The sequence below is a fragment of the Macaca mulatta genome, chromosome 6, assembly GCF_049350105.2.
Source record: "Macaca mulatta isolate MMU2019108-1 chromosome 6, T2T-MMU8v2.0, whole genome shotgun sequence".
Taxonomy (NCBI): domain Eukaryota; kingdom Metazoa; phylum Chordata; class Mammalia; order Primates; family Cercopithecidae; genus Macaca; species Macaca mulatta.
This window is the reverse complement of record NC_133411.1, coordinates 156,127,766-156,141,586: the sequence shown is the minus strand read 5'-3', so window position 1 is coordinate 156,141,586 and position 13,821 is coordinate 156,127,766. Positions and strand designations below refer to the sequence as shown.

At 38.6% G+C, this 13,821-nt stretch overlaps 1 protein-coding gene and 1 long non-coding RNA gene across 3 annotated transcripts in view; one reads left to right on the top strand and one right to left on the bottom strand.

Moving 5' to 3' along the window:
- STK32A (serine/threonine kinase 32A) overlaps positions 1 to 13,162 on the bottom strand; it is a 151,759-nt gene extending 138,597 nt beyond the window's left edge. For both annotated transcript variants that reach the window (XM_015141153.3, XM_015141155.3), the window contains exons 1-2: positions 12,840 to 13,162; positions 8,687 to 8,834 (exon numbers count right to left, since the gene is read on the bottom strand). In XM_015141153.3, coding sequence (XP_014996639.1) covers positions 8,687 to 8,738 — 52 coding nt within the window. In that variant the 5' untranslated portion in view covers positions 8,739 to 8,834; positions 12,840 to 13,162. The remainder of the gene's footprint in view (positions 1 to 8,686; positions 8,835 to 12,839) is intronic.
- The window catches only part of LOC114678938 (uncharacterized), a 35,994-nt gene continuing 35,275 nt past the window's right edge, over positions 13,103 to 13,821 (top strand). Inside the window, exon 1 of the long non-coding RNA XR_003730582.2 lies at positions 13,103 to 13,321. This is a non-coding gene — a long non-coding RNA (uncharacterized LOC114678938). The remainder of the gene's footprint in view (positions 13,322 to 13,821) is intronic.

Here is a 13,821-nt window from a genome sequence, read left to right as displayed (position 1 = left end):
CCTGTTGCTGGACCCCAATTCATGGATTTGCTCAGAAGTCAGAAATACATTGACAATTTCATTCAAACAAATTGCAAAGTAGAACAGTGGGGCAGGATGGGGGATCAGCATCAACTGTTGGATGCTCTTCAATTGAATAAATATCTTTAGTAGGAAGCAAATTCTGCCTAGTCATATTTCAAATGCATTACAGGTTATAACCATGTAATTGAATTTAGGTTTTGTGGCCATTAAATAGTATATCCTACAAAAATAGCGTATTTTGCCCTCAAACACACTAGATTTATTGGCCCAAGTATTTCCACTGGTTCACACAGATCAACTGAATGACAGGGAAGAATGAATTTATTAAGCATCTGCAAAGAACAGATTGTAGTCTCAGTGTAAGGCCAGGGTATTATAAGGGGATATCAGAAATCTCCTAGGGCATATGAAGAAATGTCGCAAGATGCTTAGAGCAGGAGTCAGCACAATATGGCCCACAGGCCAAATCTAATTCTCTATCTCTTTTTGTATAGCTCATGAACTAAGAATGGTTTTTACACCTTTTTTTGCGGGGGGGGGGGGGGGGGTGGAATTTTGCTCTTGTTGCCCAGGCTGGAGTGCAAAGGCATGATTTGGGCTCACCGCAACCTCTGCCTCCCAGGTTCAAGTGATTCTCCTGCCTCAGCCTCCCAAGTAGCTGGGATTACAGGCATGTGCCACCAGGCCCAGCTAATTTTGTATTTTTAATACAGACAGGTTTTCTCCATGTTGGTCAGGCTGGTCTCGAGCTCCTGACCTCAGGTGAGCCGCGCACCTTGGCCTCCCAAAGTGCTGGGATTACAGGCATGAGCCACCATGACCGGCCGATTTTTACACTTTTTATTGATTGGAAAAAATTCAAAAGAATAATATTTGATCACATGTGAAAAATATTTTTGAAATTCACATTTTGGTGTCCATAAATAAAGTTTTATTGGAACAAAGCCATATTCGTTTGTTTCTGCATTGTCTAAGGCTGCTTTTATGCTACAATGGCAGAGTTGAGTAGTTGTGACAGAGACTGTATTACTTGGAAAGTGTAAAATATTTAGTATCTGGCCCATCACAGAAAAAGTTGCCAACTCTGCTTTAAGTCATTCTCATCAATAATCAAAGGTATAGGTTACTCAAGTGTAAAACAAGGTTAATCTTACTTATTTTACTATAAATATACCTCCAGAAAGGACAGAAAACATAGTTTAGGAGGAAACAGAAAAGTCTATGCAAGGCTATTGGATTCAAAATCTATAGCCATAAGTTTTCAAGTCCTTTTTGCCAATGTCCTGTTTTAGCAAGAATATTATTCCATGACTGGCTTTTTAATGTCTGTGTTTCCAAATGAAACTTCCATGAATGGTCACATACTAATGCATAGTAGAAATCCCTGTATATTTCATGGGACCTGAGTTAGTGAATTGAGGGCCAACACTGGTCACTCTAGTTGAGTTGACATTTGCAAGGCCATACAGCAGAAGTCAGCTCCCCTGAAGACCTTCACTCCCATTTTCTTTGAAGACAGTAGGCTTGAAGTGATAACCAAATTGTCTGAACAATGAAACTGGCTTGCAGATTTAATTTTTCAACCTAGGTAGTTGCAAGTTGAAAATTAAAAATGTCTATAGCTTTGGATAGTATAAAAAGTTAGGGTAGCATGAGTGTTACTTAATAATCAGCAACTACTTCACAAGAATTTGTTCAGAAGACCCTCTTTAACTAACGTGTTCTGGAGTTTTAAAAAATAATAAAGAAGCAGTGAATTTTCATCAGATCCAACTTGTGTTTTAACTAGAAACATCCAACATCCCAGAATTAAACGGAGCTATCTTGTGTTTTACTCATTAAACCAAATAGATATAAATTATGCAACATAAAAACTTGTAAGGAAAACTTACAGAGGAGCATAACCACTTTTGATCATGTAATAGGAACATTACATTTTTTCATATAAATCAGATTACAAATATTTTACATGTAAAAATTTGTTGCCATTAAACCAGCAGGAAAAATCAATGGAGAGATGTTTCCAACAGAAAGAGTAGATATGATTATAACCTTTCATTTCCCAAACTGAGATCCACAGAATATTATGAGCTATAGACATTAAAATATTTTTCACAAAAATTATTTCATTTTGAAATAAATATTACACATATCAGAAGACTGAGATTTCAATATTGTAGGTCATTTCAGAGACTTTAATATGCTAACAAACACTGGAAGCTCTAAAGGCAGGATATGACTTTCCTAAATTTGTTTGAGTTGATTCTCCTAAACAAGTATTCATAACTCACTGCTCAGGGAACACTTCAGTTGGAACCACTAGCTCAGTGTTTGTGGTCTGTTTTCTGGCTTTCTAGTTTGTTTCTCCAATCCCTTTGTATGGAGAAATAAAGCCCTTACAAATTAAAACCCTTGCCATAAATTGGACTTGAGGTTATTTATGACAAATGCCTTTACTAAATGTTAGGTTGTCCAAGATGACTTATTTTTTTAAGAAGCCAATTCTTGCTAGAGAAATTTTCCTTTAACTTTTCCAACCATTCTACTGCAAAATAATAAATACAAGATAACATTACTCAAGACTGGTAAGGGAAAGTTGGAAATTCATTTGCCTATTAAAATGAGTGCAAATAGGCCATGCAGACATTCAAATAACAAAAGAAATTTTCAATGTCCTTCATAGCTGGAATCAATTTAGTAACCTCCTATTTCTTTTGGATTGCAAATCTGTGGCCAAATTTCTTGGCCCAACATTTTAAAGGATCTCATTGCCTCTGTCACTGAAGATGCTGGAAAACTGGAAACAGCCACATATCCTAGGAGATGAGTGTTGCCAAATAAAAGTAGAACACTGAGCTTTCAGCAAGTCCAAAGAGTAATGCAATAATTGAACTCTCTGCAAACTCAGGGCATTGATGAACTCTTTAGAGCAGCTTTTTAAACTTAAGACCAAATTTTCTTAGCTATAATACTCTAGAAGAAGTTGTCTCTTGATTTAACTAAGCCAACTTTATCAACTTTACATTCTTTGTATAAACTTGGATACATATATTACTCATAATGACTGCAAGATTTTTTTCTTGTTGCCTAGACTCTGAATTGTAAACAAGTCCACTCTCTCCTGTAAAGATTTCTTTTTTCTAAATCAGCCTGAAAACCTTAATAATTGGACTTTTAAAATGTTCATTGTTTAAAATAAAACAAACAAGCAAAACCATACCAACCAACCAAACAAAAAAAACTCTACTGCATTCAGATAGAGAAAATAAAGTAGATTTTTTAAAAAAGGGTTGTAAGCATTAAAAACAAATATCACTTGCACACCTATTCTTTTATTTCAGAAAACAAAAAATGTTTTTCTGGATCATGAATTATTTCTCAGAATATCCATATAGTAGTTGAGAATGGGGGACAGTTTTCACTGGATCTGTTGATCAAATGGGATTACTTATTAGTCAGTTTGGGACTTAAATCAGACAAAGTAAACTTTAGTTATTTTCATCCCAATTAGTTCTTGATTTTGCCTTAAACAGGGGGGATAAAAAAGATATCAGATGAGATTATGTTTTTGTGCAGTCAATAACTTGGCTTCTTTTAAAGTGTTTTTATATAGGTTTTAACAGAATCCATAAAATCTGCCATTCTGTTAATCCAATCAATAGAAACATGAATAGGTCTAATCAACCATGGCATCGACAGAGTTGTATTTAATCAATTTTGTTTCTCTTAGAACTTAAAGTACTTGGAAGAGTTCATACTAGGAAACTCTGATGTTAGTAAATAACACTTAATTAGCATTAATTGGGTAGTTACTTTATATGAAATACCTTGCTTAGTGTTTTATTTGCATTATTTATTAAATCCTCACAAAGACCTAATGAAGTATGCCCAATTATTCCCTGCATTTTACATATAAAGAAACTGAGGCTTACAAAGTTTACATAAGTTTCACAATAGAAGTTCCTGCTCAATTAATTCATTAGTAATTATTTAGGTTTGCAGACTTTTCTTGTGGTATCTCAAGTTTCCTTAGAACACCATATAATTAGTCAAATTGACTCTAGTGTCTGATAATGGCTGACCAGGCTATATCCCCTTTGACTCTTGTCATAGAAACATGTAGATTACTGGCATGTGGCACAGCTGAGATTTGAACCTGTGTATGCCTTTCCAATACTCTAGCCCATCATGCCAGGCTGTGTCCCATTACTAAAACACAGAGCAAAATTAGGTAGAAGAGAGAATGATGGTTCCTCAGGCAGTCAAACAAGGAATTATATGATCCAGTGATTCCACTTCTAGGTATATACCCAAAAGAATTGAAAACAGGGACTTGAACAGATATTTGCACACCAATGTTTATAGCAGCCTTATTCACAAAAATCAAAAGGTGAGGACAATCATTGTCAACTGATGAAAAGATAAACAAAATATTGTATATCCATACAATGGAATATGACTCAGACTTAAAAAGAAAGAGAATCTTGACACATGCTACAACATGGATGAACCTTGAAAATATATGCTAAATGAAATAAGCCAGAACCAAAAGAACAAATCTTATATGTTCCATTTATATGAGGTACATAGAGCAGTTAAATTCATAGAAACATAAAGTCAAATGGTTGTTAACAGGGACTGGGGAGGGGATGGAATGTGGTTGTTATTGTTTCAGAGGTACCAAGTTTCAGTTTGAGAAGAGAAATGTTCTGAAGATGGATAGTGGTGATGGTTGCATGATAATGTGAATGTGCTAATGTCATAAACTGTATATTCTAAGATGATTAAATGGTACGTTTTGTTACATGTATTTTACCACAATAATAAAAAAAAGTAATTAGGACTTAGATTTGCCCTAAAACATAAAAGTCAAAACTGCAAAACCAAACAATAGTATAATTTGAGATCTATATAATTATACTATACTCAAATAGTATAATTTGAGATTTATGAAAGATATCTTATATAATCAAATTAGCAAGCCTTTTTCTTTTTTGACGGAGTCTTGCTCTGTCGCCAGGCTGGAGTGCAGTGGCGCAATCTCAGCTCACTGCAAACTCCACCTCCCAGGTTCAAGTGATTCTCCTGCCTCAGCCTCCCGAGTAGCTGGGACTACAGGCGTGCACTGACATGTCCAGCTAATTCTTTTGTATTTTTAGTAGTGACGGGGTTTCACCATGTTGGCCAGGATGGTTTCAATCTCTTGACCTCGTGATCCACCCACCTTGGCCTCCTGAAGTGCTGGGAATACGGGCGTGAGCAACCGCACCCGGCCTGAAAATGTTCTACTTTGTTTTCACCGAATAAAGATCAACATAAGTAACTAATAAAATGATGTGTTCAAGATAAGATACCAGATGGAACAACATGAAATACAAGTATCAGGATGAATTCTGGCAAGAATAGCTTATCTCAAAGGACATCCAATAACCTCTTATCTTGCTCCTTAATTACCTTCAAAGTGAACAAAAACACTTTTTCCATGAGAGAGAATTCTTGAAATATTACTTGGGAAAATTGGTTAAATTTTCTTCTCATATCTATATATTGGGAATATTAAATAGTTCGAAGAAAATATTAAACACTTTTTAAAAATCACATATTGGGATTCTTTTCAGCAATATTTTTTTTAAATAATTAAGTTGGCTCATTTTAGTGCCCTTCATACTGGCCCAGTTTCATTATATATATAAAAATATGGATATCAAAAATGAGATAGGCATTAACGTTGTTTGGTTCATCGGTGCTTTTTGGTTGTTTTTTCTTGGTCAGGAGCTTCACGACAATCAGATACAATTTTACCTCGTGCTGAATCCAGATTTATGCGAAGAGTCAAATGAACTTTAAGAAATGTACTGAATTTTAAAGAAAAGTAAATTCCCTAGAATGGCATACTTTTTCTCCCAAAATCAATGCTCTTTTAAAGAAATCAGTTAACATGGCAAGAAATGCAGTCTCTTTGGCGAACTCGTGCTCATGAGAGAATGTTAAGATATAGGCAACTATTCAATCCTAATTTTGTCATTGTTTGGATTTTGGACTTGTTTTTCCTGTTCTTGAACTATTCTTTTCATGTCATTTCATAGCTGGCTTCTTCTCATCTTTCAGGCTTCGGCCCAAATGCCACCTCTTTAGAAAGACAACCGCAACCACTCTATCTGAAGTGGCCTCCTCACCATCACTGTCACTGTCTGTAAGATCACTAGAAGTCATTTTCTTCATGGCACTTTAACACACTGTGAAGTTATCTGGTTTATGTATTATTTACCTGTTTATTGTCATCTTTTCACCATCTGAACATGGGGTTCACAATGATAGAGCAAGGACCAACTTGTTTCCTCCTGTATTCCTCATGTCTAGAGAGTGACAGGTTTATAGTAGGTGGACTTGCCCTCCTACTTCCTTTGCCTTGCAACTGTCTGTGTAAACAGAGAGCCTAGCACCTCTGGGAAGCACAGACTTGTTGCCATGCTCATATCTTCCCTTTATGGGTGCTGCAGTGGGTTCATCTCATTGGGCTGAGAAGCCAGGCAACAAAAAGGTGGTGACTTAGAGGGTGTTAAGAAAAACCTGTCTGGTCTCCTAACTCTCCTCCAACCGAGTTTTTCTAGAGTCCTTTAAAGTAACTAAAAAGGGATAACTTATTTCCCAGTTGTCACAATTCTTTAGGTATGTAGCTTTCTTGGGCATCCCACAAGAGGAAAACCTGACTGAATCAAGGAAGAGTTAGGCATTTCTTTGTTTTCTCATCATAATGCTATCCTAATACCTTCAAATGTAGCCCAGCAAGTTAAAAGCATGCAGCTGGTCTCTCTTTTCCACCCTATTCTCTGACGACCAGACTCATGTACAATATTAGCTCTGAGTCCAGAGGAAGCAGAGGAAACCAACTAAGTGAAAAGCAAGCCTATTTGTCTTTCCATTTTAGAGACAGAAAAATTAAGTAATATCATTAGTCTCTAGATCTTTGCTTTTACTATTTGATAAATTAAAGCAAGGCAACAAAAATGGCCATGAAAAAAAAAAAGATTTCTTAAGACCCCTTTCCAACTATATAATTTCAAAGTTCCTATGAACTATTCTGTAGAAATAGTAAGAATGGACCTCCAAACTGAGTGAATAGCTGGAAACAAGGCATCCTGATCAGTCGTATGTTTTGTTTTTAAAAGTATTTCCATCCAATGATTCAGAACTAAGATTGTTTGCCCCAACTACAGCAGATATAGTTGTCCCCAATCATGACAAACTCCTCATTCTCCTTTTCTTTTGTAATAAAACAGAACTCCTTATTTTTAGAAGGTTCATGGCCACCCAAGATAACAAACTAAATTTCCCAGTCTTGCTTGTATCTAGGTAAGTGCAAGTGAACAAAAGTGACAAGTCAGAGCAAATCCTATAAATCGGTGGGCATAACCTCCCCTACTTTCCACCTTTCTCACTGGCTGGAATTTGGTGTGGTTGGTTAGCCACCCTGAGGGGACCACTCTGGAAATGGGAAGAGAGGGAAAAAGGCAAGTAGTTGGCATCAGAGTCCCTAAGCTGCTGGAACCACACATCACCTGGATTACTTATGCCTAGATTGTCTCATGAGAAAGATAAGCATGTCCATTTGGCTTAAGCCGCTGTTGTTTGTAGTTTTCATTTCAGCAATCAAACTTGCATTCTAACCCGATAAACTTCCCTTGATGATTTAGAAGCTTCTTCAGAATTCACAACGTTACCCTAGGATCTCAAAATGATAAACTTCTTGAGTTGGAAGGAACTTATCTCCTCACTTTATTTATAACAAAATTGAACATAGAGTCAGTAAATAAGCTGCTTGGGCCTAACAAGTAACTGGTAGTAGGACCGGTGTCAGATTTCCTGAATTTCAGTCCATTCTTTTCCTCCCTGTTCCAATTGGCAGAGCTCTCTGGGAATTACTCAGAAGGGCTCCCTCTCAGAGGTCTGGACAACTTACTACCTGGGGCTTGGGACATTTTTTCCCCTCAGACAACCTGTAAACAGCTTCCACCTGCATATGCCAACACTGTTCACACTTAACATATAGGGAAGAAGGGGACATGAGGAGGCATTGCTCCATTCCAGCATGCCTTACTGATGGGAGAATCAGGAGGACTCATGCCTTTACTCTTGTCTTGCTGAGTCTGGCCTGGAAAGTTTCCCTTTTCTCCAATAAAACTGATTCTTTTTTCTGTGATGTAGTATTATGGGATTTGTCTAGTACACAAAAGCTTGGTAGTTGGAAATTCAGAAGGCACAGCTTCATTCTATAATATTATGAGCACCGGTTATCATTTATGTACATGTTGATAATATATTTTCTATAACAATGAGCAATGGGGGTAACTTCAACTGCCAAGGAACAGCACAGAGGACAAACAAATCATTTAATTATCCACTACATGCCAAACTGCAGCTCATTTTGGAGAAAGGACATTGGTATAGTGGAGATGAGGAAAGCTGCCAAAGGTCCCATGGGAAGTGGAAGGTAAAACCTAGCTATGAGCCTACAAAGTCCTCAGGCTTACTCACGCAGCTTTGCCTTTTTCCTTCAAGGCCCTACAGACAATGCTTATACTTAACTTATGAAACTAGAAGCATATACTTGAATTTTGCAAAATTCTATTTTTTTTATATGCCACTATCCCATATTTCTTACCATCTTCATTTTCATCAAACACTGGTGGTTTGCTTGAAGTGTTGGCTCCCATGGTTGAATCTGCCCAGACCTGGATCCTTGAGTTATACTATCCTGGCAGAAACACCCATCTTCACTCAAAACATGTCCTGAAGCCTTAGTTGGATATCTAGGACAGGAAAAGAAATAGTATCCTAATAATATCCTATACTCTAGGCACCCTGAGTATAAGACTGTGGCCGAAACATAAACCTCATCTGTATCACTGTAGTGAAAACTTTTGTGTTTGAAAACCAACCATGATTTCAGAATGAAAACATCAAGCGACAGGAGAACACACTGCATGGCTCATCAACAGCTGACCTAGACTTACAAAATGGGAGGAAAACAACATATTTTTCAAAGTATGTAGAAAGTGTAAAATGAAGTCAGTGATACTTTATTCAACAACTATAAAATAAAAATATTGTTAAGAAAATATGCTGATTTTATACTTTCTTGTTACTGGGTGATCAACAACAAAAACTTTCTTTTTTAGTCATAAAGATGCACTAGCTATCTGTTTCTGCATACCCTGGAGGGTACTACAATGTAAAAGAAGCAAGTTCTGGGTTGGACTTGACCACACCAGCAAATTGCTGAATTTCAATATATTTCTCTTTTTCCTTCTTCTGAACTTAGAGAAGATAATGGTCCTTTCCTCAATGGAGAGTTGAATGTGATAGACATACATTTAACTCATTATATATTAAGTTAAATGTATAATACACACATGTATAACTCTTTGTGTTGTATTTATATATTATTAACTCTTTGTGTTGTATTATATAACTGTTAATATATATCAACATATATTATGTTTATATATAACATTTATATATATCAACTCTGTGTTGTATTATATAATTCTTAATGTATTGAGTTACATAAATGTGTGATAAGCATACACTTAACTCATTATATATTAAGTTAAATAATACACATATATGTATAACTCTGTTATATCATATGTATGTTATGTTATATCACATTTATATATAACTATGTATTGAGTTACATAAATGTACGATATGCATACATTTGACTCAGTACACAAAACATTTTCATAGCATAAGTGCTCAAAACTGTTAGCCACTCTGAGGCTCAAATTAAATGATATGTGTGAACAAGAAAAAATCCTGAAAAAAATATTTATGGCTTTGCTGCACTTTAAAACATAATGGTAAAGAGAGGCAGCATCCTGTGTTCCTGTCCCAAAACTGACACTGATAATGCCTTTGGCCCAGTTACCTAACCTCTCACCTCTAGAGTGGGGGAAATAACAGTGTCTACCTCAGGAGTGACAAGCTGGGATCCCTATAGGAGCCAGGCAGATGACGCGAATGAGTGAGCCGGACTGGGCATTTAACATTAGTGCACTGGGTAGACAATGGTGACTTTGGCTCCATCCAAATAAAGTAATTGCACTCAGATCAAATAGATTGTCACCACATGGAAACATAAGCCCAGATCTTCAGATCTGCCCCCAAAATGGGGTAAAGGTCTAGATTTTGTACAAAATAACATTTTAAAATTCTACTCAGATATCTGGCTTAAGGAAATTTCATGCTTAGCACAAATATGGTCATGGTTACAGATAATGAGACAATGTATATAAGGTAATTGGCACAATGCCTAGCACATCATATGCAACGAATGAATGCTAGCTGTTGCTATTTCTCAGGGTAGCAGAATTTCCCTATTGCGTATTTTTTTAAATAGCTGATTTCCTCCTGAGCTCTTTACATGTGAAGGGAATATCGATTACAGGCAGAATTGGAGAAAGTGTTAAGGATGAGTTATTGAAAAAGAACTTACGAAACCCCTAAGCAAGTGTAGAAGAAAAGCTCATTTTCCCACTAGGAAAATGTAAGTAAACGCTTCATTTGGAAGGCAGACTCATTAAGGAAATGCTAGTTTTCATACTAAAAGCCAACTGCTGGCAAAATGCCTTATGGACTTTAACAGGAATCATTTAATAGAGAGCAAAGAGAGTCAGCAATTAGGAAGCAATCAATTAAATGGTATGGGAGAGGGAGTGGGTAGGGGCAGGTGGTCACAGGTGGCTGAAGGAAGCTCAGAGGAATTATTGAGACCCAGGAAGATAGAACTCAACCATTTCTCCAGGATAAAAAATCAAAAGGAGTTTAACTCCAGCGGACAAGGGAGTTAAGAAGTAAGTGGGATGCACTTTTTATTGTGAGTGTTTTATTGTGAGTTAGGGAAAAGCAAATGGGGCGGCCTTGTGCTTTATTATTGCATTTATAATCCAAATGAGGGTTAGTGTAAGGACTGAACCACTGATGGCACTAGAAAGAGATGAATGGTCCTAAAGAGAACATTAATTTTAAGGAATTGCAGTTGTTAACTGCAGGCAGAGGCTACATTCTCTTTTGTTTTGTGCTTAAAACCTGAGTACATGTAGTTTTCACACCACACCCCAGTCCTGTCATTCTTACATCTTCACACCTCAGGTTTTTCTCAAGTAGCCCATCATCCTGCAACATAAGATATACCAAGCACTGACCTTGCAAGTTGTCGAATCAGAAAGAGAAAGAGGAAGGAATATTATCGCAATTTTCCATGTTTCAGAATATCATCCTGATGTGCAGACAATTTTGTTCACCACGGTCCCAGTGATTTTTTAGTGGGAAGATAATATGCAAACAGGGAACCATGTTTGCGTGTGTCTGGGGAAGATGGAAGCAGATGGAACTACTGAGTGATCGTTTAGTATCTTGTTCATTGCACCTAACATACACAATCCAGTTTAAAATTATTTTTCATTTTCTGTCCCATGTGGATAACCAAATTCGATTTTTTTTTTTCATATTCAGAAAGAAATCTACCACTCTCTGGCAGGAAAATAGAGACACATACTTTCCACTTTGCTGAAGAGCCCAATAGAGCTATAGGACTCTTTTACCAAACCCCCAGCCCTTCCTGATCTGCTGGCACTAAGTCTGCAGTGTTACCTAAGCATCATTTTGAGATGTGAAGAGGACAGCTACCATCCATGAAAATGAAAATCCAAAGCATATGAAATGTTAAAGGAAGAGAAATTTGTCTTGCAGGAACACAGGGAGTTTTCAGAGTCTACCTTGACCTGGCTGATTTTCAGATTAACTGGGAACTAGTTCCCTAATACCAACCTTTCATCTTTGGCCTGTAATTTGGGGGTTGTCAACAGGTAAACTTCTCTAACCACCAAGCCTCCCTAGATAAGGAGGTGTGGTCTTCTAGGATTGGAAAACAAAGGGGGCGATGCAAGAAAGTTGCAACTTTTGATTGAACATTTTAGATTTCATCGTCACGAATGTGGATAGAAACAACTTATTTGTTTGCATTTGAAAAACAGAACGTCTTAGAGTTTAAGAAATATTTCATACAGGAAAAAAACATGAAAAATGCCCAATAGCACTCAATTAACAATTGTTTATATTTGGTCATCTTTATATCATCATTTTTATTTTTAAAACATTTTAGGGAAATATTATTTCCACTTTAACCCTAAAGACCAATTGATTTCCCTTTCACACTTTCCAAAGACAGCCACAATCACGGATACATTTCACAGTCTCCGTTCTACGATTTTACAAACATGGCAAGTGTCTTAAAATAAGTCACCTAAATGGCGCGATAGAGTGGATATATTTTGCATCTTGCTGTGTCTATCTACCATCATACTTCTGAAATCTAGGTATAGGCATGCTGATCCCTACAGTTCTGATTTTAGCTTTTTAAGTGCTGCATAGCAGTCCGTTGTGTGAATACACATTACATTTTTTAAGTCCCGGGGGAAAAAGTCCTTGTGGAGATGAAGCCATCGTCAAAGGCAGCTAGGTTTTGCTTGTTTAGATGCTGGAGGACAAGCAGAAACACCTCCACTCACTTGTCTCAACCCAGCAAATATTTATTGAAGTCTGTCTGGCTCTGCACATGAGTCAGTGCCAGGCAGGGGAACCTGGGTGGAGTACAAAATAGCTAGAATTGGTCCCAGCCTGCATTTAGTTTTGTGAGTTACCTTGATCAGCAGCCTTTGTCTTCTCTTCTCCTTGCACTTCCTAGCTTCCCATCAGTACCCTTAGTTTGTAGGTTTATTGTTATTATTTGTTAAATCTAGACCACCACTCACCTAGTCTCGATTCTTCCTTCATTCCTCGCATGAGGCTCGGAGCGATGCTTTCATCCAGGGAGCAGGGGCTAAGAGAAGAGCTCCAAGAGCAAGGAGCAAGGAAAGGCACCTATCTGCCTGGAAGCGGCGGCGGCTGCGAGCGCCAGCCTGGGCTGGGCTGCGCTAGACTGAGCTGGGCTGGGCTGGGAAGGCACCTGCGGCTGCCAAGGGATCCGAGCGCCGCCCAGCGCGCAGCTACCCCGGAGGGGCGGCTCCTCGGCCAGGGAAGGAGGCGGGATCTGCTTGCCAGCGGGCGTCCCCGCTTAGCGCTCTCTCCAGAAACCGCGGGGCAGTTGCCTGGGTGAGGGCCAGACGCCTGGGGTCCGTTTGTCGCCTGCTGAGACTAGACAAGGACCTCGGGAGGGCGAGGTTGGGGGAGAGGGCTACGGATGGAGATCCCGCCGCGCTTGGGCTGGGTCCGGAGCCGCCAGGACGCACAGCGGGTACTATTACTCCCCATATCACGGGAGCCGCCTCACACCCCTGCGATGTGGATCGTAACAGCCAGCTGGGGAGAAAGGGGTGCTATTACTCCCTATATCGCGGAGGGTGCCTCACTCCCCTGTGATGTGGATCGTAACAGCCAGGGAGGGAGAGGGATGTGCTCTTACTCTCCGTATCGCCGGGGGTGCCTCACTCCCCAGCGAAGTGGATCGTAGTAGTCGGGGAGCGGGGCGCGAGGGAGATGCTATTACTCCCCATATGGCGGGGGGGGGTGCCTCACACCCCTGCGATGTGGATCCTAATAGCCAGGGAGAGAGAGGGAGGTGCTATTACTCCCCATAGGGCGGGGTGTGCCTCACTGTCTTGCTGTATGTGGATTAATAGCATTGCTCCCCTCTTGGATATTAGAAACAATTTCACAGGGTGTGTGTACACAGCCTGCGATATTGAAACTAACATCATCCTCTCCACCTCCAGATATTAGGAACAATATTACAAA